General features: G+C 39.2%; 2 protein-coding genes across 2 annotated transcripts in view; both read left to right on the forward strand.

Annotated features, from left to right (window-relative positions):
• The window catches only part of LOC112047476 (low-density lipoprotein receptor-related protein 2), a 199,695-nt gene extending 196,744 nt beyond the window's left edge, over nt 1-2,951 (forward strand). The window contains exon 27 of the mRNA XM_052885787.1: nt 471-2,951. Within this exon, the coding sequence (XP_052741747.1) occupies nt 471-637 (167 nt within the window). The 3' untranslated portion in view covers nt 638-2,951. The remainder of the gene's footprint in view (nt 1-470) is intronic.
• A 1,307-nt stretch (nt 2,952-4,258) lies between these two features.
• Nucleotides 4,259-22,800, forward strand: LOC112047496 (alanine aminotransferase 1). Its single transcript, XM_052885786.1, has 10 exons — nt 4,259-4,712; nt 12,746-12,835; nt 13,812-13,906; nt 14,547-14,737; nt 15,384-15,586; nt 16,534-16,662; nt 17,459-17,665; nt 17,730-17,873; nt 21,388-21,502; nt 21,856-22,800. Exons 1-10 carry the CDS (start codon nt 4,470-4,472, stop codon nt 22,002-22,004), a joined length of 1,566 nt encoding a protein of 521 aa, XP_052741746.1. The 5' UTR covers nt 4,259-4,469; the 3' UTR covers nt 22,005-22,800.

Genomic DNA, 22,800 nt, shown 5'->3' on the forward strand with positions numbered 1-22,800 from the left:
ATTTAGGAATCACTTAACATGAGTCACCTGTAATTTTAAGACTTGTCCTTCAACAAACACTAAATAGGTCACAAAGTACAAATTAGGGTTAGCAGTCGTCTTTATTTTATTTACTTATATATTTGTTCCACTAGTGACTGTTACAGTATTTACATAATTATAATCTAAAAATACAAACACGAGGCTCTGTACAATCTTTTAAAGTGTGTCTATTTTGATGCTTATTATCTTAAGCATCAATTATCAGTGTTTATGTTGCCGACTCTGCAGATGACGTCAGTCCGTTCGTTTGACTCGTCCCAGCCGAGTGCCGTGCTTTTTTTACGCTCATCAATGAAACACCACTTGCAATGATTATTATTGATTTCGATCTTTAGACATACCAAAGAACAACTTTAGTTGATAATCTCATGAACACACCCCAAGTCACCTGTCACCGACACGTACTCACACTGAGCGTCTGTCCGCAGCGGGCATCTACGAAGTTCCCGAAGAGCTGAAAGAGAAGGTGGTGTCGGCGGTGATCTCGCCGTCGTCGACGGAGACGCGCAGCACGAAGCGCACGCGCGCGCTGGACCCGGCGGCCGACACCGGCGCCGACACCGCGCAGCTGGTCCGGGAGGACCGGGAGTGCTAGCAGTGCAGGCGCCCGCCCCCCTGGCGCCCTCCCCTCGGCGATCTGCTGCTCTCTCCGCTGCTCCTGCTCGAGAACCTGCGATCGCCTGCGTAGATTGTAACCTTTAAAATCGACGAGGCACGCCTCGACCGGAAGACCAGAAGGCCTAGCCAAGTTACACATCAATTATCTTTCTACAAAAGCAGACGCTTCAAAAACTAAAAAATGTATGGGATTGACAGGTCGATCACGTGACCGATCGATAATGAATGTTGTCTCCATACATTCTTTTGTTTTGGAAGCGTTTGTTAAAAGAGACTTGGCTACAGGCCGGAAACCAATCAGTCTTGGTCATAGAAATGACTATTTTGCTTTGACAATGTGTTCGATGGGTGACGTGTGCCGTGGACCGTGCTCATATAGTCCACTGAGTAGTACTGAACTTTGCCCTTTCAGGGACTCCTCAGCTGATTGAATGTGCTTCCTAAAACCTACAAACGAGAAATACTTGACATACTTTTTAACCGACTTCATATTGTAAACAGACGTGCTAATGTGAAATCTATTTGATACTATTAAACGATTCTTCCTCCCTCTGTAGTCTGAATTTTAACTGCTGATTGGTTCCGAATTTAAATCGATTCCAATGTTACCAACTTTACAGTAATATAATTTGAGGGGGCTTGAATTTATGGTCTTCGCAGGAGGTCTTCTGCGAAGCTTAAATATTTAATAAAATATGGGGCAAGTTTTTTGATAAGTAATTATAAGGAGATTAATATCACAAGCTGAAACTAAAGAATGAAATTAGCTGCACAAATCTATATTCTGTTCTATTTCTTTGAATTCTAACAAAGTTTACTTTATTCTAGTGTTTTTCAACCAGTAAATCGGAACCTCCACGCCGGTCCGGTTACAGGAGGGTCGTGGGTAAAATAAAAACACATAAAAACAAGATCTTCAATAAATTATAGCCTAAATTCATGTTATTTTGTCATGGCCGTAATAAAATTATATTATGACCATGAAAAATTTCATAAAAAGGGTTGTTGAAAAAGGTTGAAAAACACTACTCTGTTTCAACTATCCCGTCCATATTTTTTCAAATATTTATATCGTCTTAATGTTAGTTAAGGTTAATTCAAGGGAATTATATTTTTTTGCAGTTGGTGATCCCTTGAGAAATGTTCTCGTTTTCTTCTCGTTTACCACTGTTAAACATTTTTATATTTTATTTCGTTTGATAATGTGTATCATTATTTTTATTCTGTTATCTCTTTGCTAATTTGTACTACTTCCGGCCGTACTTATGTGTCAGTATTCTTCTTTTTTGCTTGTCGTCGATCGAAATCATATCATTACGTGATAATATCATCTTGTTAGGTATATGTATATTATGAGACTTTTGTATTAAAATTAAATAGTCTAACATTTTATCCTAGCACTGCTCGAGATAATCTATAGACTCGTGGGAAGTGAAAAAATCCAAATTAGACCTTCTACATTCCTACAATAAGTGTTAAAAAAAAATTTTAGTACATAATATGTAAGTGACGTAGGGATTACGACGACCGCGGCCGCTGTTTCTAGGGTTTTAGGTTCATTTGACAATAAGCGACGTAACTATTTAGAGAATAATTTATTTATTTCGTTATAAGACTATGTAAAATATAGCTATGTTGTGTTTTATAATTGTCTATTAAAATATGGTAAATTAGATTTTCCTTTGTGGTGACATTGACGATTTGCCATAAACTGTGAGAGGTAATGTTTCTGTTGTTTAATGTTAAAATAATTATCGTCAATTTTATTTGTTATGAAGCCTTTAATCGATGTAAATATGTGCGTTCAGATATGTGATGTGTACATTAATAAATAGATTTTTTAAAATATATTATTATGTACCTATTGGACCTGTTGGCCAATTTTATTGTCTCACTTGATGATATAACCATTCATAAAGCAAGTTTCTCATTCCTAACATTCAAGTTTACAGTGGTTCGTAGTTAGACAATATTTTGTATCATTGAGTGAAGTCAGTACATAAGCACTGCACACCAAATCAAATCAGACAATAAAATTGAGACGGGACATAATTATAGAAAAATGTGAATAATGTATAAGTAAAACATCACAACAATTTTTATATTATATTATGACCAGAAAGCACATGAAAATGAGAGTAACTATATAATTGTAAAAAAAACTGTCAATATATATATTATAAATATAAATAAGAAGATGAAATATTTTTATATTGGGATTATTACTATAAGTTGTTTGACATTAGTCGAGAAATATTGTGTATAAATAAATTAAATATGAATTACAACAACGGTTTTTTAGTAAACTCTTTAAACTAGAAAATAAATTATTACTGATAGATTTATCAATGATCAATGAATAAAAATAAAGGTACTGAACCACGGAACTCAGGACAAGCAAGATAACATTCAACTGAAAAGAATATCTATTATCTACAGGATCTATAATAGAGTATGCCTGAGTCGGTGGGTCGGTATCGGTAAATCACGATGACCAAAACCATGGATTACATTGAACATTGTAAGTTTATGTATACACTGGGACGAATAAAACTTCCATCTTAGGCTATTACAATATGAGTCGGGTTACTAATAACAGATTCGAGATCAACTTTACATACAAGTACAAGAATGTTTCTTATAATGAACGCCTGCTTTATTATTTTAGCAAAACATATGATAGACAACGTTGCATTTCTTCTAAAAGCTGAAAGCCGCATCGACCGTATACAACCGAAATACCATACGTAGTATCCACAGATTAATAGATACTAGTAGTATAGATACTGGTAGTATCTATTAATCTGTGGAAATACCCATTACCCATCGCATTGCTGCCAACCTAAAATCTGCCTGCAGGTTAAACCACAGAGTTCGTTCGACAAAATACACGTGTGTTTATAGCGATTCAAAATAGTTGTGTGTAATGTAAGGACATAAAAAATATTTATTGGTGTTAACTATTAACGATAAGTGAGTTTATCTCGTCTCCTTCAAAAAACTACAAACATTTTCGTTCGTGACTTTGGGTGCCATACTAGTCCTTATGAAATTAGTCTGAGACTATAGAATAGAATGCAATGCCTGATGATTCTTACTAAGTTTTTAAAAGGTACCCCACTTTTACTTTTTTAAATAAATCAAATTGTTAATCAAGATACTAAAGCACACCAAAAGAAATGCGCTTTATATTCTTATTCTCTAATTAACTTTATCACATCACTAATATTATTAATTTACTACAATAATATTGTGTTTACAAGATCGTAGATAACCCATTTAAAGGTCATTCTAATCGTAAATGCGTATTAAATTACTATTTATTTTAAATCATTCGTCACTTACTACTCACGCAGTGTATTCTATTTTATGTAAACTGATGCTATCATTTCTTATTTGGAAGTTGATAAGGTTGGGCGTTTTATTTAAAATATCAAATCCCCGGGAAATAATACCATTTTTTTTCAATTATCCTTGGAAATAGGAATTTGTAAAACTTTTGCCATTTTTTTCTAAAGAGTGGCAACAATAGAGTCTTGTCGTCCCGCTCACACCAACGAAAAATCGTCGCACCATCGCCAAAGAAGAGTATGTAAACACCTAACACCAACCGTCACAAAAACGATATTGACTCTGTTATCTGCATTTATGTGTTACATAAATCCATTAAGAATGTGATTCGAATTTCAAGACAATTTATTACGGGTTATTAATTATAAAAACAGTCATATTAAGTGGTGCTACAAACTTTCTAGGATATTTTATTTTACAATAGTGTTTAGCGGTGGAGGTGTCACTGATTAGGGAAAATGTCATCGATGAAAATGATGATAAGCCGCGCCGCCGCCAGTCGACTCCTGACCGGCGCGACGCGACCAGCGGACTCTGCGGAGCGCGGTGTTACTCTACACAGGAACTCTTTCGTGAGCGTGAGAAAAATGTCGAAGGCGCTGACCATTGATAACATAAACCCCAACATTTTAAAGTTGGAGTATGCCGTCCGCGGGCCCCTGGTCATCCGGGCGACGGAAATCATGAAGGAACTGGAAAAGGTACGCCGGCTGTTAAAAAACCTGTTTATATTACTTCATCAGTGAAAGACATGTAGAACAGTTAGTACTTAATTGAAAGCCTGTTCGTTTGATAAAACAATTCGAAAGCTATTAAACCCTCAAGGTCGTAGACTCGTGAATTTTATTCAATTCATTATTGTTAAACTACCTACATCCTGCTGTATGTACATTTAACACATAATTTGAGTCATATTTGTTTAAACACAAATAAAAACATGTAAATTACCTATTGAAGCACCTTGAATAGTGGGTATAACTTCAATTGACTATTCAGTCACAGAATTGAAATCAGCTATAGGAAAAATAAGTAAACCTCGAAAATCGCTCGCTGTACAAAGCTGAAATTTGGCAGAGAGGTAGTTTATAGTTAGTATGTATCCACTAAGAACAGATTTTGCGATAGGGATTGATTAAATAGGTCTAAGGGCGGGCGAAGTCGCGGGCGTCCGCTAGTAATAAATATGTTGCAGAAACAATCAAATTCCCAGAAAATTTAACAGTAACATATTTTAACTTCCTCTTCTCATTAAAATACTTAACTAAGTACTATAAATAAGTATTAACACATACAAACAGTCTATTGACTGTGCATATAACAAGATGTTATAACATATAGTTTCACATATATTCACTAACACAGGCACACAGCTGTTAGCAAACACAAGTGCAAAAACTACCACCAAATGTATCAGTTATAAATCATAAATGAGACATAAATAGCAGTCTTACTTTATTTTCACACTGGCTTCTTAACCAATTGTCAGAATAATGTTGAACAAAAGTTCAGTCTATTTGTAGTGTGTTAGAAATGTAAATTGGTTACTCTTTTATATGAAAATTGAATCTGCAAACTTTCCTACAAAAGGTCCTTCAAAAAAGCAAGCTTACCTTATGAGTTAAAAAATGATTTTCAACCAACCACTTTGATTGAGAAAATCTATTTTATGTTAGCGAAGCTTGATTTTCAATTTTCGCCTACCTGATTCATTCACACTATAGCTAATTAAACAATAATGTATGTCATGCAAATACTTGTGACATGGAGACAAATTAGGAGTATCGTTAACTGTTATCTTTATTGAGTGCAATAAGCAATATATATGGGGATTATTGTAAGATATGGGGAGGTGTGATAGTGCTCACAACTTTTATTGTTGCTATAAACATGAGTATTACAGATATAATGTAACCAGGTAAACTGCTATTTCTTCTCTATCTGGTACTTGCTAGCAGCTGCCGAGTACATGAGAAGCACGCTAGGACTTAATGCTGACATCCTCTGAGATATACACATGCATACCTGAACACACATTTTGTACAAATCTGTGTAGATAGATTGTTACAAAATCAAATAATATAAGTCCTTAGTCTTGGTTTCCACTTGTTCCAGTCACACAACGTTTTACATGTGCTAGTCATACAAGTCAGGCATAAAAATGTGCTTTATTTATTAAAGAAACTTTATACCTTTTTTAAATAAAGGGTAATGATTTTGGCAGTCTTATGTATTGCATGTTCCAAGATAGCTCCTCAAATTCTGAACTTTTTATGAACGAGGTGTCAAATGATTTGTAATAATGGCCGCCCAGGTAATTTAGTGAGTAAGACCACGGTTTTACCATTTTGATTATTTTCTTGGTTTGTTCTTATAGACCCCTTTGTTACATAGTCGGGTTATAGTTTTAAAAACTTGATTTTTATTAACTATTTTTAATTAACTGTATATTACTTTACTTTTGACCTTCTCTGTACTGTTTGTATTTTGGTTGAACTAGCCACATATTTATATTAGCGAGGCACCTACAGCAAACTTATTACCTTCCAACAGTTGCGTGGAAACGTGATGTGGTTCCAATAATAGCTCCCTATCAGAAATAGCTTTGCAGATATGACATAATTGCACAAATACTAGCCATGTACTGAGGAGTGCTGCGTGATGGACTGCATTGTCTTATGCTATTTTGATTGTAATTTCATATGGACTTTTGTTTTAGATTGTTATGTATTTTAAAGCGATATGAGTAATTCCTGCTATTTTACATAAATAGGTACATATAAAAAATTTGTTGTAGATGTTAATTTTGTGTATTTTAACCAATATGAGAGATTCCTTCATGCTATTTTACTAGGTACATATTAAACAATGTGAAGCTAGTTACGTATACAAAGTATTTATGTCTCAAATGGTTAAACTAATTTTATGGTCAATGAATTGTTGGAATTTAAGTCTATCTTGAATAGCTGAATAACTATTAATTTATCAACAGAAAATTCAAGGAAAAATTATGAAGAAAAATCAATATTGTCGTAATACTTGTTTTAACCTTTGTTAACCTACAGATGTAATAACTATAAATTGTTTGTTCAGTGGTCAGTCTTAGGGACTTTGGTTCTTAATGTACCAGTGTCAGTGGCTGTGGCTGGGGGCGGTCTAAGAAGTGTTGAGCTTTTCTTTCTTTTAAAAATTACCAGTAAAAGTTCTCAGCTTAAAATTGGAAAGTTGGTGGTGTAACATCCCTGTGCCTTGGAGAGCACTGTAAGCTGTAGGTCCCGGGTGTTCTTATTAACATCTGATAGTGATTGTTAATATTATATTAACATTCTAACCTTTTAGCAGCATGGTGGGTCTAATCTCCATATTCCCTCTCTTTAAGGAATAGCTTGTGGGCCATTAATATGATTGTGGGCCTTTCATTGCATGCCGCATGTTTCAGAGAGAGACTATACTGACTATTGTTGATACTTATATGTGGTTTAATATAGGAGCATGCTTTCATTGGCAATTGGTCAGAGGCTTGTTTATGCATTGGCTCCAACGTTTTTGTATTTCAACAAAAAAAAAACTACAAAATACCATTTGCAAATGACACACGAACGCATGCGACCGATGAAGATTTATAGCGAACACGTCGCGAAGAACAGTGAAATGAAAATTTGCCAATAACATAATCAAACCTTTGGAAAATTCCCCTCTAACTAGACCGACCTTGAGGAATTTTCACTGATCACAAAATAAACACGGCGGTTGCAAGCCGGCATGCGTTAAAAATACTCATCCCAATGGGGACATTCGCTAGACGCGCGTTGCTATCATGAACTACATCAGAGAGAGTTTCATTATTAGGCCAAGGTAATGGGAAAGCAGGCAAAGAGTATCAGGGTCGAAGTCCAACTCCTATGACAATGTGAATGTACTAACGTCGTGGAATTAAATTTTTTTTAAATCCCGCGGGTACCATGGACTTTTTCGGGATAAAAAGTATAAGTATAATCTATTTCCATTCCAAATATCAGCCAAATCCGCAGCACAATGGGGGAACAATTATACACACACACAAACTTTCGCATTTATAATACTCGTATTAGTGTGATTTTTGTTCATAGACAAATTATCACATATGTGCGATCTCACCTGATGTTACGAATATGCGATGAAGTTTCAGATGAGTAGCCCGCTAACGCGGGAGGAGTGTAGTTCCAATCCTTGATTGAAGTCTAGGTCAGGCGGCGTTGTATCACATCGGAACGATTTGTCGAATAGCCACGACTGGCTTCATGTAAGATCCAAGTCGATATATAGACAGGAGTCAAATGTCGGACCGTTGTAAAACAACATTCAACGCTGCGTTCAAGAGGTTGTCGAAACTTTTATCTCGTTTAGATTATTTGAATTTACATAGTTCGCACCAGTTCAATCTAGCACACGTAGGAAATGTTCAGATAAACCAGAAAAATGAGATTCAAATCACAGTTGTATGTACGAGTAGGAGTATTTACGAGCGAGATAAGGAACTGATAAGCTGATAACAGATGCTTGCTGCACTCCACTTTCAAGTATCTCGTAATAGCTGTGTTGACATGATGTTGACTAATCAAAAATTATTACGTGTTTCAACTTACTGTTGAGTGGTATGAACGAGTAGGTCCCAGGTTCGATTTTTAGCATGAACTAATTGCTAGTTGTCAAACTCTAGAGTCTAGATCATGAAGTAAAAAATTAATGCTTATTATCATTTATTTCTTTTTCCCAATTTGATTTAGTCTGTTGAGATTTTTTAGAGAATTCGCCATTGGAATTTCAGGTATATGAGGTTTAAAGCTGTGCCTCAGATTGTAGAGCTAAGGGCAAACGTTTTTCTCGTTTGCCTGCGAAGCTTTGCTCTAGGTACTGTTGGTACTTAGGCAATAGGTCATATTACCACTCGACACTCTCGGCACTCGAGGTGCTTCTGCTAGTTTCAACAATCATCATCATAAAAAATCTGTAGCAGGAAAAGAAGTACGAATTTAATGGTCATTTTCCGTAAAAAATACCCTTGAATGGAATTGACGCTCGTAACTTGAAGCGTCAGTGCGACTAATTTATGTTAATAAGTAATTTGCGGCGCAACGTGACTGTAACTGTGATGCTCTTTGTAAGAGTAACTAAAGCATTCATTTCTAGTAGGCTTTAGCTGTTTTATAGTCACGTGTGTTGTCTGTTTTGTATCAGTTTCAGTTTCATCATCATCATCATTTACATTCATTCGGCTCACTGTTAAGCACGAGTCTGCTCTCAGAATTGGAGGGGTTAGGGCAATAGGCTCCTACGCTGGCCCAGTGCGGATTGGCCGTATCGGTAATCTAGGCAGAAACTTTTGGAGAGAAGTACCCATTCGTATTAGAATTTAATGACAGTATTTCCTGTTCCCTAGCGGACGCCCGTAAATTTGTTCGCGTGAATTTCTGTTTCTCACGAGTCACGCGGGACTTTTGCATGTTTCCAGTATGAAATGTAACTTATGTCCAGCTCAAATGCACAAGGCCGTGTGTAAGAGAGTACTGAAAGACGAAAGTGTTGTACTTTTTGTTCTAACTTGTTTGAAAAGTTTAACAATGAATAAGCCAAGCCTTAATAATATTGTTTTGACTAAACTGCGATGTTATTTGATCCTACAATACATTCTGGGCAATCCAGGTCACTTGATATCGATTGCCCGACCCCACCACCGCGTCCGGCTGAGTTACTATATCCTTTGTATGGACGTAACAAGTTAGTTGTCTTACGATGACTCAACTCAACAGAATATCATGTATTGCCAAGGCACCTATAGTCTATACATTCATCATTCATCAGCCTACTTTAACGACACGTTACAGGGCCAGGTCTCTTTATAGAAGAGAGCATATAGAGCTTGGACCTACCACACTGTTCGAATGTTGGCAGGTTGGCGGGCACATGTAAATTTTAAAACTCTTTGCTGTGGGAGGCAATGTCCGCAATCTATTCTTTGGTTTGCAACCCATAAGGTGACATAACCACAGACAACATTTTCTTAACACAATCAACCTCTGCGTAACTCCCGGACGTAAATGTGGTCCACGATTTCATACTTCACCTGAAAGATTCTGATTATGGTCACGGGGGTATCAGGACATATACTCAAACTTGAACCGACGGGGTTTCTAAAGTCTCCAAGCCGAAGTCCGAGGTTCGAGGCTTTTAAAAGTCTATCCGGTCCCGTCTATGTTTCTTGCCTTTGAGCTGGTCTGGTCTGGCCTTTGAGCTCAATCAATCCCCAAGCTACCGGTGATTTTAAACACAGCGGTGAATCTACAGCAAAAACACAGAAAAGAAACAAAAAAAAGTGTAATAAATTAATAAACAATAGAAAATGGTTATTAAATCGTATAAAATATAATACAATGTAATATACCTAAACAATTATTCAATAATAGATTGTAATTAAATAATTATATTGCATTGTTCATTAACTCTATGAATATTTAGCTTTTTATTTTTATTGATAAATTGTATTTGCATACCGTTGTGTAATAAGGCTTGACTTTCAACACTTCAACTACGTAAAAAAATAGTAAATTATTGGTTATTGTAAGGTAATAGATGATTGTAAACAATCATATTATGTCATGATGGCTCTATTGGACAGAATTGTCATTCATTACTCAATAGAGCATCGGTCTGAGGTCACTCACGTACCTCCGGACTGGCGCTGGACTTGTGATAACAGGCGATATGTGACCGATCGATGAATCAATCCAAACTTCGAAACGAACCCACGTCCTATGTAACACGTTACTTTATTAAAAGCCACGATGCGTTACTTACATTGGATTTAGTAATCGTAAACCAAACGTAAGGAGGCACAAAACTTATACAGCGTTGAAATACCTTGGCATTACAAAACAGAGGAGCGGGAAATAAGCAAAATATGCTAACATTAGCAAACGCTCGCGACTTTGTCTGCGTGGAATTTAGTTTTTCACAAATCTCGTGGGAACCATGGCTTTTTCCGGGATGAAAATGTGTTAATCCAGAGTAAAATCCATTTCCATTCCGAATTTCAGCCAAATCGCTTCAGTAGCAATCGCAAAGGAGGAACAAACATACACACTTATACACATACACACACACTTACACACAAACTTGCGCGTTTCTAATTGTAATGTGAGCATGTTAATAGTGAAAAAAATTCGAAATTATAATGATAACCAAAATATGATTTTGATATTTTTTTCACTATAAACTAAACGGTAAACTTGATCGTCTGTGGCTTACGTCAGCTCCACACGTTTTTGTGTTACTTTGCACTATTTGATGTGCCATTTTCATATCGAATATAATTTTATGAATCTTTTCTTTGTTAGACCTTGAGCATTGCATGTTACCAATGGTAGAGTCGTTTAGCGTAATATCAAAGTAAAGTAGAATTTATTAACCGTGTTCTACAATTCATTTTCATTCATTACAGTGGGATTTTTAATTTGCCATTGTAAACGGCTATTGTAGCGTAGAGTGCAAATCAAAACCTGCTTTTATTATGTTCATTTACCTATCAGGTAGAAGGTTCTTCAGATGCCATCAGCTTAATCTTTGACTATAATCACTGTCTCCTTATAAAGTAAGGGATTTTGGTAACTAGCGCCGCCCTTACTGTTACGGCAGTGAGGGTGGTAGGCTTAGTTGCCGAGGCTGACGTATAACGTACTCCTAGGCACGAGGGTATTATATCACAAGATTTCCAACTCCCTATACTGTTGAGAATTTCTTGGAATTCCCAGGACTCGAGCGCCCGAGCTCAGGCTCCGTAGCCGCATGCAGATCACTCAACTAATGGGGCAAGGACTGCGGTATACTAAGTCGAAGAAGTTGCTAATCGATTGCTGTGTGCTAAAATGTTTGTAAGCTAAACAAAATACGCCAGTTCGTATATACTGGCTTACGTAAGGGTGCCGCCGTAAGTAGGGGTCGTTCAAGGTCACTGTAATAAAGCGAACGCTGCCTTCACTTGTGTCTACTAGACTTACTTCATTCAATATTCACGATGTTTCTTCGTATAGAGGAAACGTGCTAAAGGATAACTACTTATTGATTTCTGGGATAACCCAATATGTACTGAAGTCAACACCATTTATAATTTACTAAACTTTACTTAGCGAACAACGGCAGTGTTGGATGTCTTCTTATTTCACCTCGATTCGTCGACAAACTGTTGCCTGTATGAAATTGTATAGCATTCAATTCGAGTGTCTATAGATGTCGCTAATCGCTATTCAAAAGTCAGCATGGCATGGCCGCACAACAGGAACCGACGTCATCTACGTTTAGGTCTGCAAGGTCCGTATTAACAGATGTTACTCAACTCGAGCGCATGATATATGAGTCCAGTGTGGAGTTAGACACATCACAATTATAAGCTCAAGTAGACTCCGCACCACGAAAGTCCCGCGGCTACAACCTGAAGTAAAATTGGCAGCGTCTTATACAAATGACAATAAGACCGCCATTACCAAGTGATAATGAGCGCCATTAAGACATTAGCGCCGCGTCTACGGGACTTGTTTCGTGGCGCGGAGTATAGCTTGAACTTCAAATTCGTCTGTTAATACGGGCTTAAGAGAGTATTTTATACTTCTATCATAGTTTAAAACTTTATAATCATATTCTTACCTATAATTATAAGCTGCTGGTTAATTGATTAAATATAAAATATACGCTGTAACTGTTTCAGGGGGCACAGAAACCATTCAAGAAGGTGATCCGAGCAAACATCGGGGATGCCCACGCTATGGGACAAAAGCCCATCACGTTTATTAGACAGGTGAGCTGCTGGGTGGATAGCTGATTAGGTTTATTAATTTTTAGGACGGTAGTTACCGCAAATTGTAACACAAATAACTGATGTACCTATTAAATTTCGTGTTGCAGCCGAAGATAGTTTACTTGACTCGCAGCAGACATGATCTGATGATGACTGCTGCGAGTCAAGTCAACTATAACTCGGCTCTTGTCGAGGAGGATGATCCCGATGCGCAATCATTTAGGAAAAAAGTAGGCGATTTTTCATAAATTTAAAGATGAAATCAAATCATTTCCAATACAGGGTATGCTGTTGAATCACCCACTGATCCGTAATGTAACCCCAAGATACAGAGAGAAACAGACGTGCGGTAATGTTATTTTAATAAAGATCTCAAGATATTTTCCATTTAATCGAAGTACCTAAATATGCTTTTAGCAGAAAGAAGAAGAAGAAGCTTCAAAAGTGGATTTAAAAAATAAGAAAACCAATGTTGAACAACGGTTATTATTTACAATATTTCTCAGGACAACTTAATTAACAAATCAAACTGTAACCAAAATAAGACCCTAGAATGGTAGATAATGATCTTGAGTGGAGTCACGCATTTGTGAACGTCGTGTGTAGGGTTAAAGGATCCTTTGACTGTCGACTAACACTCCTTTTCCACTCAAGTCCCTCTCCCCGCCTATCCCAAGTAACCCATAAAGAATTAGCCCAACACACACAACAAGAAATGTGGACGGCTCGAGAGCCACGAGCATACTGAAGCCGACCGTACGACGAGCGCCCTATATCGCAAGTCGTTCCCGCCAACCGATCGCTAACCCTCTAAATCCCTACTCTTTACGGAAACGAGTCCCGCCACCTAGCGTCGGCAAGAGCCAACACGAGATCAAGTGACGCTATATCCGTCTCAGACAACTATTTCCTACAATGTTATAATATTTTTATATCAAATAGAACTGTGGGTAGTTAAAAATGTCGTGTCCCTCAGGTGCTGGCGTGCGTGTCCCTGCCTGAGCTGATCGACAAGGGCGACTTCCCGGAGGACGTGAAGCAGCGCGCCAGGGACCTGCTCGACGCCTGCGGGTGAGTGTCTTGGGCGTCTAGAGGGTGATGTACCACACTATTCTCTCGTCGCTCTACGTCACAGTTTTAGACGGGAAGGCATCTAATAAATGTCAAATTTTGAGGGAATTATGGAGAAAGAAATAGGATATTTTCGTTCTTTACATGATTTTATTAGTAAATTTTTAGACACACCAGAAATCTCTAAAGTTGAGTATGTACTATCCTGGCGCCTCTACCACTTAAAATACTCAAGTAGAAGCACGAGGTTGTAGAAGCAAAGTGCATTATCGAACAATGTATGGTACTAACTAAAATTATAAACTCAGGTTAGCATACTGCTGCACGCTCCCTTATAGAAGAGATCATGCAACGCTGGTTTAAAGTTTATATCCCACTCCAAGTAATTTAGGTAATGAGTTATCTTTTTGCGGTTCTGTCCACAAAACCGACACTAAGGGAGAAAGAAAGAAAAAAACATTTATTTAACAAATTGTGCCGCATTTAACATAATTGTAGTGCCTGATATCTAGACCACTTTGGCAAATCAAAAACCAAAAGTGGTCTAAGCATCAGAACACCACTATGTATGGACATACTGCGCTGATGTTCAGCTGATTACCACTGGACCCTGCCGAGCTGTGGTCGTGTGTCGTTGCAGCGGCGGGTCGGTGGGCTCGTACTCCGCGTCGCACGGCATCGAGCTGATCCGGCGCCACGTGGCGGAGTACATCGCGCGGCGCGACGGCCACCCCTGCGACTGGAACAACGTGTGCCTGTCCTCCGGCGCCTCCACCTCCATCAAGAGCGTGCTGCAGCTCTTCTGCAACGACCTCGGCGGCAAGACGTCCGGTGGGTAGTCGCTCTCGCACTGACTCCAAGCCTTAGTACTCAGTCAGGCAGTCTCGACTGACTAAACTAACTAACTAACTAACTAGGGCTGTTTGGTTGGAAGCTCCGGTTCTCCAGGTGCTTGAGTTCCTGAATCAGGTATGGAGCACTGTTCTATATCTTTCATTAGATCTCATAATTAAGAAGGGTGCGCTTTTATCCCCAGAAATCAAAAAAACTAGTTGGCCGCAGTGAGCCTGCGCTTAGGCCTGGCCAGGATGTGGATACAGATTCACTACAATAGAAAAGAAACACTATAGATTAAGGAAATATTTACGGTGTATCATTATGATGACACAAAGCAAATAAACGGGGGCCCTGATTCTATCTAAGTAGGATAGTGTAGATAGAGTTACGAGTTCCTTGAGTGCGAGGAGTAACAAAGTTGTTGCAATAGTGATGGTATAAATAAGAGGATGTTTGATGACTTGAGTTCAGTTCTTTGTTAGGCAGCGTGAACATCCCTTAAACCTACACCCAAGGACACAAGTCCTGGGACCTGCTCGAGGTGATTCCTCTACCACAAACTGATGGTACAATCACCGTCGCGGCGCACTAGTCCGTAGAGAATACGCGCGAGAAGTTGACGAGTGCGTTCCCTGGGCAGGCGTGATGGTGCCGATCCCGCAGTACCCGCTGTACTCGGCGTCGCTGGCGGAGTACGGGCTGCAGCTGGTGAGCTACTACCTGGACGAGGCCAGCAACTGGGGCCTCAGCGTGGACGAGCTGGAGCGCGCGCGCGGCGCGGCGCTGACGGCCGCCAACGTGCGCGCGCTCGTCGTCATCAACCCCGGCAACCCCACCGGACAGGTGTGTAGTACTTTATTAGGGGATAATACTGCATATCGTGACTTTTTTCTTTAAGTTCTTTAACAGATGGCGGTGCATAGGGCCGAATAAAACTACTCTCTGTCAAAGAGAGAGAGTACTCCATATACTTTTATACGGGGGTATACCTGGTTTCCCTGGGCCGGTGGGCATTTCCCTTTATAAGTGATAACTATCAAGTTAAATAAGTTAAGCTTTATCTTGATGAGACGTTCAACTTTTTTATTTACGAAATTGTTTAATTGCTAGCTAGCTAACTGGGTTACCAGGCAATAAAATTTTCTGAGCATTGGAAGGAGACAATGAATCACGAAATTTGTACGACATTGTGGCTGTTAAGTTGTATATTATTAAGCAATAGTAAAAAAAACAACTGGTTAGAAACAACTTTTAATAACCTTGTTATTGATACAATTTGGGAGGAGGGTAGTTTACCAAAAAAAAATATAATTCGTCTAAGGGTATTGCATCCTTGCTAAATGAAAGCTAAATTTAAATTTAAAAAGCGAGCTATAGTGCAAAAAACTACATGAAAATATTGGATAGAAGCAGGCGTTACTTTACGGAAGTGCATCATGATTAGTATCACGTTGTAGAGTCAACATCTCCTGAGGATACTCCGGTTTCTGAGTGAAACGTACGTAGAGAGTATTTTGTCGGACCTGGGTGACGTTGTCGCATGGGTTCGTCGACTTTTCGCGGATGATAGCAAAATAAATAAATCATTATATAATACATGAAAATAGCTGTAATGTAGTGGATCTTCAGCATGATAATAGTAAGAAATATAGATTTAACGATTCAAAATTATCTTTGGAATTTATTGAATAGAATATTTTTGACTTTGCCTTTGAGTTATGGGTCGGGAGGACATTATAAGCGAGTTGTTCACTGACCACCACTCACCACCGCGTGGTCCACTGCCGCAGGTGCTGACGCGCGACAACATCGAGTCCATCATCAAGTTCGCGCACAAGCACGGCCTGTTCCTGTTCGCGGACGAGGTGTACCAGGACAACGTGTACGCGCAGGGCAGCAAATTCTACTCCTTCAAGAAGGTACGTCTGCTGACAGTCGTGTGTGATGTGGACCTGACTGACAGAGTGTAAGATCAATGATCTAACGCGTTTATTAGAACTGTAGAAGAATCGATGTATCATTGTTGTAATCGTTTTCGTCATGTAAAGATATTGTAAATCGTGGACCTCGTCTTCTCCTGCGACAGCGCTGTGAAGCTTGTGATAATGTAAACTGGGAAGTCAAATTCCGAAAGGACTTTGTCGGTCAAATTCCGAAAGGACGTTGTCGAGCGTCTCATTCTACAAGTGGTGTTGGGTAGGTAATGCGCAAGCAAAAGTCCCAACAGAGCTTGGGATTATAGGTGCCTCGACACCGGCTGGCTTATCCGTGCGAAGTAGTCTGCGCCGATAGCTGGCCTCCTAGATGCTCAAGTCCACCGAAGCGGTGCGAGGCAGCGGAGCTGTGAAACGGAGAAATTTTAACCAATAGGATTGCACAAAATCTCCGCTCCTCTTACCTTAACTTACGAGCTAACTTAAAAAAACATGTATAATTGGTAAGCGGAGCGGGGTTAAATAAATTAAATTTAACATTTATTTATTTAACATAGTCTGCAACTCTCTCCGCACGCTCGCTCCGCTCCAGTGAACAGACACAGTACAACTTCGCTCCGCATTAGTCCGTTTCTCCGCTACGCTCCTTCGCTTCGCTTTGGTGGACAGGCAGTCTTAGGCGTGATGTCCGGAGTCCGCCTTGAGTTTCCGTCACAACTTAAAATAAACGAATTAAATATAATTTGTATAAATGTTGATCGAGGGAACTGTCCGATTGCAGGTGATGACGGAGATGGGCGCGCCGTACGACGAGCTGGAGCTGGCGTCGTTCATGTCCGTGAGCAAGGGCTACATGGGCGAGTGCGGGCTGCGCGGCGGCTGGGTGGAGCTCGTCAACGTGGCGCCCGACGTGCAGGCCAACCTGTACAAGTGCATCTCCGCCATGCTGTGCCCCTCCGTGCTGGGCCAGGCGGCCGTGGACTGCGTGGTGAGTGTCCGCCGCGGCGCCGTCGCCCGCTGGCTCAGCCGCTGACGTGTGCGTGTGCTCGCAGGCCAAGCCGCCGGCGCCGGGCGAGCCGTCGCACGCGCTGTGGCTGCGGGAGAAGACGGCGGTGCTGGACTCGCTGAAGCAGCGCGCGCAGATGATCGCCGACACCTTCAACCAGATGGAGGGCTTCCAGTGCAACATCGTGCAGGTGGGCGCATTTGTGTCGACGCTTTTGTTACTCTGTGTGTAGCTACCTACGTCACCTGTGGAGCCATTACATACCTACATATCTTACCCACTACATACATCCGCTCTGACTAACTAACTAACGATGCGCGTGTCGGAAACGGGTAGACATCAGAAGCGGATTTAAAGAGCAAAGCACAATTATTAATTGGAAACCTATCAGGTTTAACAATGGCCTTTATGTATGTTACCAATAAATCCTCAAGTGGCAGAGACCTTGAGTGAAGTCACGGACTTGTGACCGAAGGAGGTAGGCTTAAAAACGTCTTATAACACTCCCCTTCTCCACTCAAATCAACGTCTCAACAAGAATAAACTAGGCGGCCCTAACGGTCTCCCACTACTCCCCACCTTACTGATGGAACATTTCGTACTATCTCGGGTCGTGACGACACTAGCCGACCGCTCGAATGACTCTCTCGCCCCGACACGCTTAAGGCGAGCCGATATGCCGGGTCAACGGACGACATCCCGCACTAAGTCCGTGAACGCCGGCACGACAGTTGCATATTTAGGCTATATTTGCTTGAATATAACGTGATTGGATCCTCCAATCACGTCCGCACCATCCGCACTGCGTGCTCATAGTTTTGTTTTATTGATTTTGTAAATATAGGTACTACTAGTGTTCCTAAAGACAACCCTTTAGCCCTGATGTTTAGGACTCGGAGTATTTTTCAGGGCTCGACGAATGGAGAGCCTTTTAAAAGGACTCGAGTCGTAAAAAAGGCTCGAGCCCTTTTTAAGACTCGAGTTCTATAGGTCCGATTCGATTTTAGGGCTTAAAGTTTTATAGTCGTAGTTTAGACGCGGGTCTTCTGATTTAGACTAGTCTTTTTATTGGCACGAGTTCTTGCAGTTTACAGTGATTTGTCAGGAATCACCATTTACCCACGTATGAGATTATTTAATGATTTTTCTGTGTTTGACATGCAGTTATGTTATTATTTAAAAAAAAAACCGCCATTTTTAAATTTCTTACTTGTGCACCGATTTCTTTCAAAACCGATATCTAGGCATTGCATGAATGGTGAAAACAGATTCTTTTTTATTTCAGCACCGATTTCTTTTAAAATTAATACATAGGCATTGCATGAGTGGTAAAAACAGATTCTTAACTCAAAATTTAATAAACGGCCCCCATTTTGAAATTTCTTATTTCTGCACCGATTTCTTTTAAAATCAATATACAATAGGCATTGTATGAATGGTGAAAACAGATTCTTAACTGAAAATTTAAATAAATGGCCGCCATATTGAAAATTTCTTATTTTTGCACCGATTTCTTTCAAAATCAATATAAAAGGTATTGCATGAATGGTAAAAACAGATTCTTAACTCAAAATTTAAAACATAGTCGCCATTTTGAAATTTCTTATTTCTGCACCGATTTCTTTCAAATCGATATCTAGGCATTGCATAAATGACTAAAACAGATTCTGATCTCAAAATTTTAAAAAGGCCTCCATTTTGAAATTTCTCATTACTGCACCGATTTTTTTCAAGATCGATATCTAGGCATTGAATGAATGATGAAAATAGATTCTAAATTAAAAATTAAACAAAAGCTTTCACCGAGCCGTTTCATTCAATACCCATATTGTAGGGATGCATAAGATACTTGGTCCGTCATTTATATGAAGTCTACCATATTGGATTGAGAGTAACGTCACATTATTTTTCGAGTTACTCTCAGCAAGCCTTTTCATTTCATATCTATATTGTAGGAGTGCATAAAAACTTAGTCCGCCATATTGGATTTAGAATAACGTCACACAGCTAACCATACATTCTCATCCATAATAAACGTGTGTACTAAATTTCTTCGCAATGAAAAAAGCCTAAACTCTTTAGGACTCCAAACCCTTTATGCTTTAAGCCTTTTAGACTTTATGAAAAGACGCGAGCCTTTTCAAAAAGCTAGTCTTATATTAGGGCTCGAAGTTCTACAAACGAAGACTCCATAATTGAATTAGACTCAAAGCTAAAGAGCTATTTGGTCTTTTAGCCTTCAAATGGCCTAAAAACAAATAGAGGCTTAAAAAAGAGCTAAAAGACTCGAGTCTTTTTGGATCATTAGGTACTATACTTTTGACCGAGTAATACAGGGTGCTCGGGAGTATTTCCCATAACTTCAATGTTGTTGACGACTTCACTTGTAGGAGCCGAACTGCATAACTAATATTTTTTTCACTACTCTTGCTCAAAAACACTGTCATATTACCACTCCATAGCGGGGCTAAACAAGCATATTAGCCTCTAGGGGCTAAAGTAATTTTGTTTTTTTAATTCTTGTCTGTTACGAGTACTAGCCAAGTACTAGCTTACTATAAAACGGAGGAGGTTTTATTCGAAAATAGAATCATTATAGGTAAGGCACTGATTGTTTTGAAAAATAAATAAAAAACTTTAAATTGTAATGAAATGCAGCGTTCTTGTCTGTGGAATGCGTTTATTTTTTTATTTAATTTTTATTGAGTTGCGAATAGAGCGAGATTTGAAGACATGGGACATCCTTTACGGTGTAAACCCTTGCCTCTTTCTCATGTGAAAAAAATAAAATTAAAAAACAATTGGCGTGAATAATACACACTTGATTTTTTTCAGAAATTCATTGTAAATTTGTGACCGTAACTTACATATTTTTCAACAATAATTGTTATTGTTGTCTTCATCTAGTGAGAATGGTGATCCTAATTTGGAGATGGATGAAATTTTCAATCTGTTACCATCAAAGTCGGAGCACATTTACTTAAATACTTACCTACGATACCTACGAATGCCTACGAAAAATTCAATAAGTGAAGAAAACAACAACGAATGGATTCACTTACGAAAGGAGTTTTTTAAACTATTATCTCCCACGTTTACCTCACGTACTCATTATTCATCTTCACAGTAGTCGGAAATTATGTTACCGGGTAAAAGCATCTCCCTTAATATCCAAAATTGTAGACTTTGTACATTTAATTTTCAATTAAAATAAATCATTGAATATTGTACTAAACTATTTTATTTTCTCGCAATCGTAGTGAAAAGCAGAGTGTAACACGTGGGGCTAACCCATTATAAACTCGGTTTCTATTTAGGCGCTCTAAAAATACCTCGTATATAATGGGTCTTTTTAGCCCCTTGTATAACAATCTACTATTTTACTAAAAAAAAAAACCTCTTTATGTTTTCATACAAAGTAATTTAAACAATTCCGACTATCCATGTCAAACTGGGCTACGTCATAATTATAAGGATGCGTATAAGGGACACATTTTAAGATATATTTACAAAAGAAATATCGAAAATATTAATTTTAGAACACGAAACATCATGAACATTTTTAATTAATTTTCGGTAAAGATTAGAGTTATGAGAAATATTCCCGAGCAGCTTGCATAGGTGAAAAGTAAAACTGGGAGGGTATTTCACATATTTGTGAATAAGGCATGAGGAACTAAATGTAATATACCGTCCGTGTGCAGGGCGCCATGTACGCGTTCCCCAAGATCACGTTGCCGCCCAAGGCCATCGAGGCGGCGAACAAGGAGGGCAAGCTGCCCGACGTCTTCTACGCCTCGCGCCTGCTGGAGGAGACCGGTGAGTGCGCCCACCGCTGCCACTCGTACTTCTTTGTCTCTTGTCATCATCATCGTATCAGCCGATGGACGACCGCTGCAGGACATTGGCCTTTTGGGACTTCCAAACGTCAAGATACTGAGCCGCCTGTATCCAGCGAATCCCTGCGACTAACTTGATGTCGTCAACTGCGCTTTGTAGCCGCGGACCATCGAGAGTGTTTCGAACAAGTTTGCCAAGCTATAGTTTGTGTATAGAATATATTTAATGGTGTTAAATATTTTCTGTGTGACCTTAACTCATAATTTAGTTGCAGAACTTGGATGCGATGCATCTCCATATCTGATTCCTCTATGGTGTGTGTGTGTGTGCAGGCATCAGCATAGTGCCCGGCAGCGGCTTCGGACAGTACCCCGGCACCTACCACTTCCGCACCACCATCCTGCCGCAGGAGCCGCTGCTGCGGGAGATGCTGGACAGCTTCAAGACCTTCCACGCCAACTTCAGCAAGGAGTTCGCGTAGGCGCCACTCATGAGAGTAGCTTGGCGTCACCCACATCGGATATGTATTGCGATTTATAACCAAAACTTCACAAATGGGTTAATATGTGTGCGACCTTGACTATAACAGCGAGGTAAGTTTTTGATAACTAACAGTGGAATTCATAGACGTTGTAGGGGCACCCCCAGGTTGTAGCCGCAGAGTGTCGAATTCTCGAACAAATAGAGGTTAAATTCGACACTTAGCGGCTGAATGATCCCCTAGCGGTGCCCCTACAATGTCTATGAATTCCACTGTGAATAGTATAATGTAGGTTAAATATACAATTAAGTTATCTAAAGCTTACCTTACCACCTAAGGGAAGGAAAACATTATAGTAGGGGAGCCGAAGGAGGGTATTTTTGCAGTTACTCGAGCGCGGCAGTTGAACATAAGGGACTCTACCTTGCACGTTGTTGAGTACCCCCACCAAGTATGAGCCCTTAATATTGGTGGGTACGTTTATTTTTTTTTACATGCAAATAAAAAATGAAATTTTTAATTATTTCATTATATATTTTATTATTTTTATTAATAAACTAAGAAAATTTGCTTTAATACTAAATTTAGCCCAATAACCCTCTAAAAATCTCTTGTGTTTGTATAAATATTCATTTCTGTTCAATAGAGATGACGACAGTTTTTTTAATTGTATTTAAATTAGGTATAGTAGGCTAATAGTAAAGCAATTTTCTAAAAGTAACAGGATATCTGCGATCATACATAACACTGGACGGAGGAACGCCATCGTGTGCAGATTTGCGTTTCAAACTTGGCT

The sequence above is a fragment of the Bicyclus anynana genome, chromosome 15 (assembly GCF_947172395.1).
Source record: "Bicyclus anynana chromosome 15, ilBicAnyn1.1, whole genome shotgun sequence".
Lineage (NCBI taxonomy): Eukaryota > Metazoa > Arthropoda > Insecta > Lepidoptera > Nymphalidae > Bicyclus > Bicyclus anynana.

Excerpts from the sequence above, each read along its gene's own strand:
- LOC112047496 (XM_052885786.1), top strand. The coding sequence starts at position 4,470 with ATGTCATCGATGAAAATGATGATAAGCCGCGCCGCCGCCAGTCGACTC. Across the intron at positions 15,587-16,533 it reads CCGGCAACCCCACCGGACAG|GTGCTGACGCGCGACAACAT; the intron begins GTGTGTAGTACT and ends CCACTGCCGCAG. Across the intron at positions 17,666-17,729 it reads AGGCGGCCGTGGACTGCGTG|GCCAAGCCGCCGGCGCCGGG; the intron begins GTGAGTGTCCGC and ends GTGTGCTCGCAG.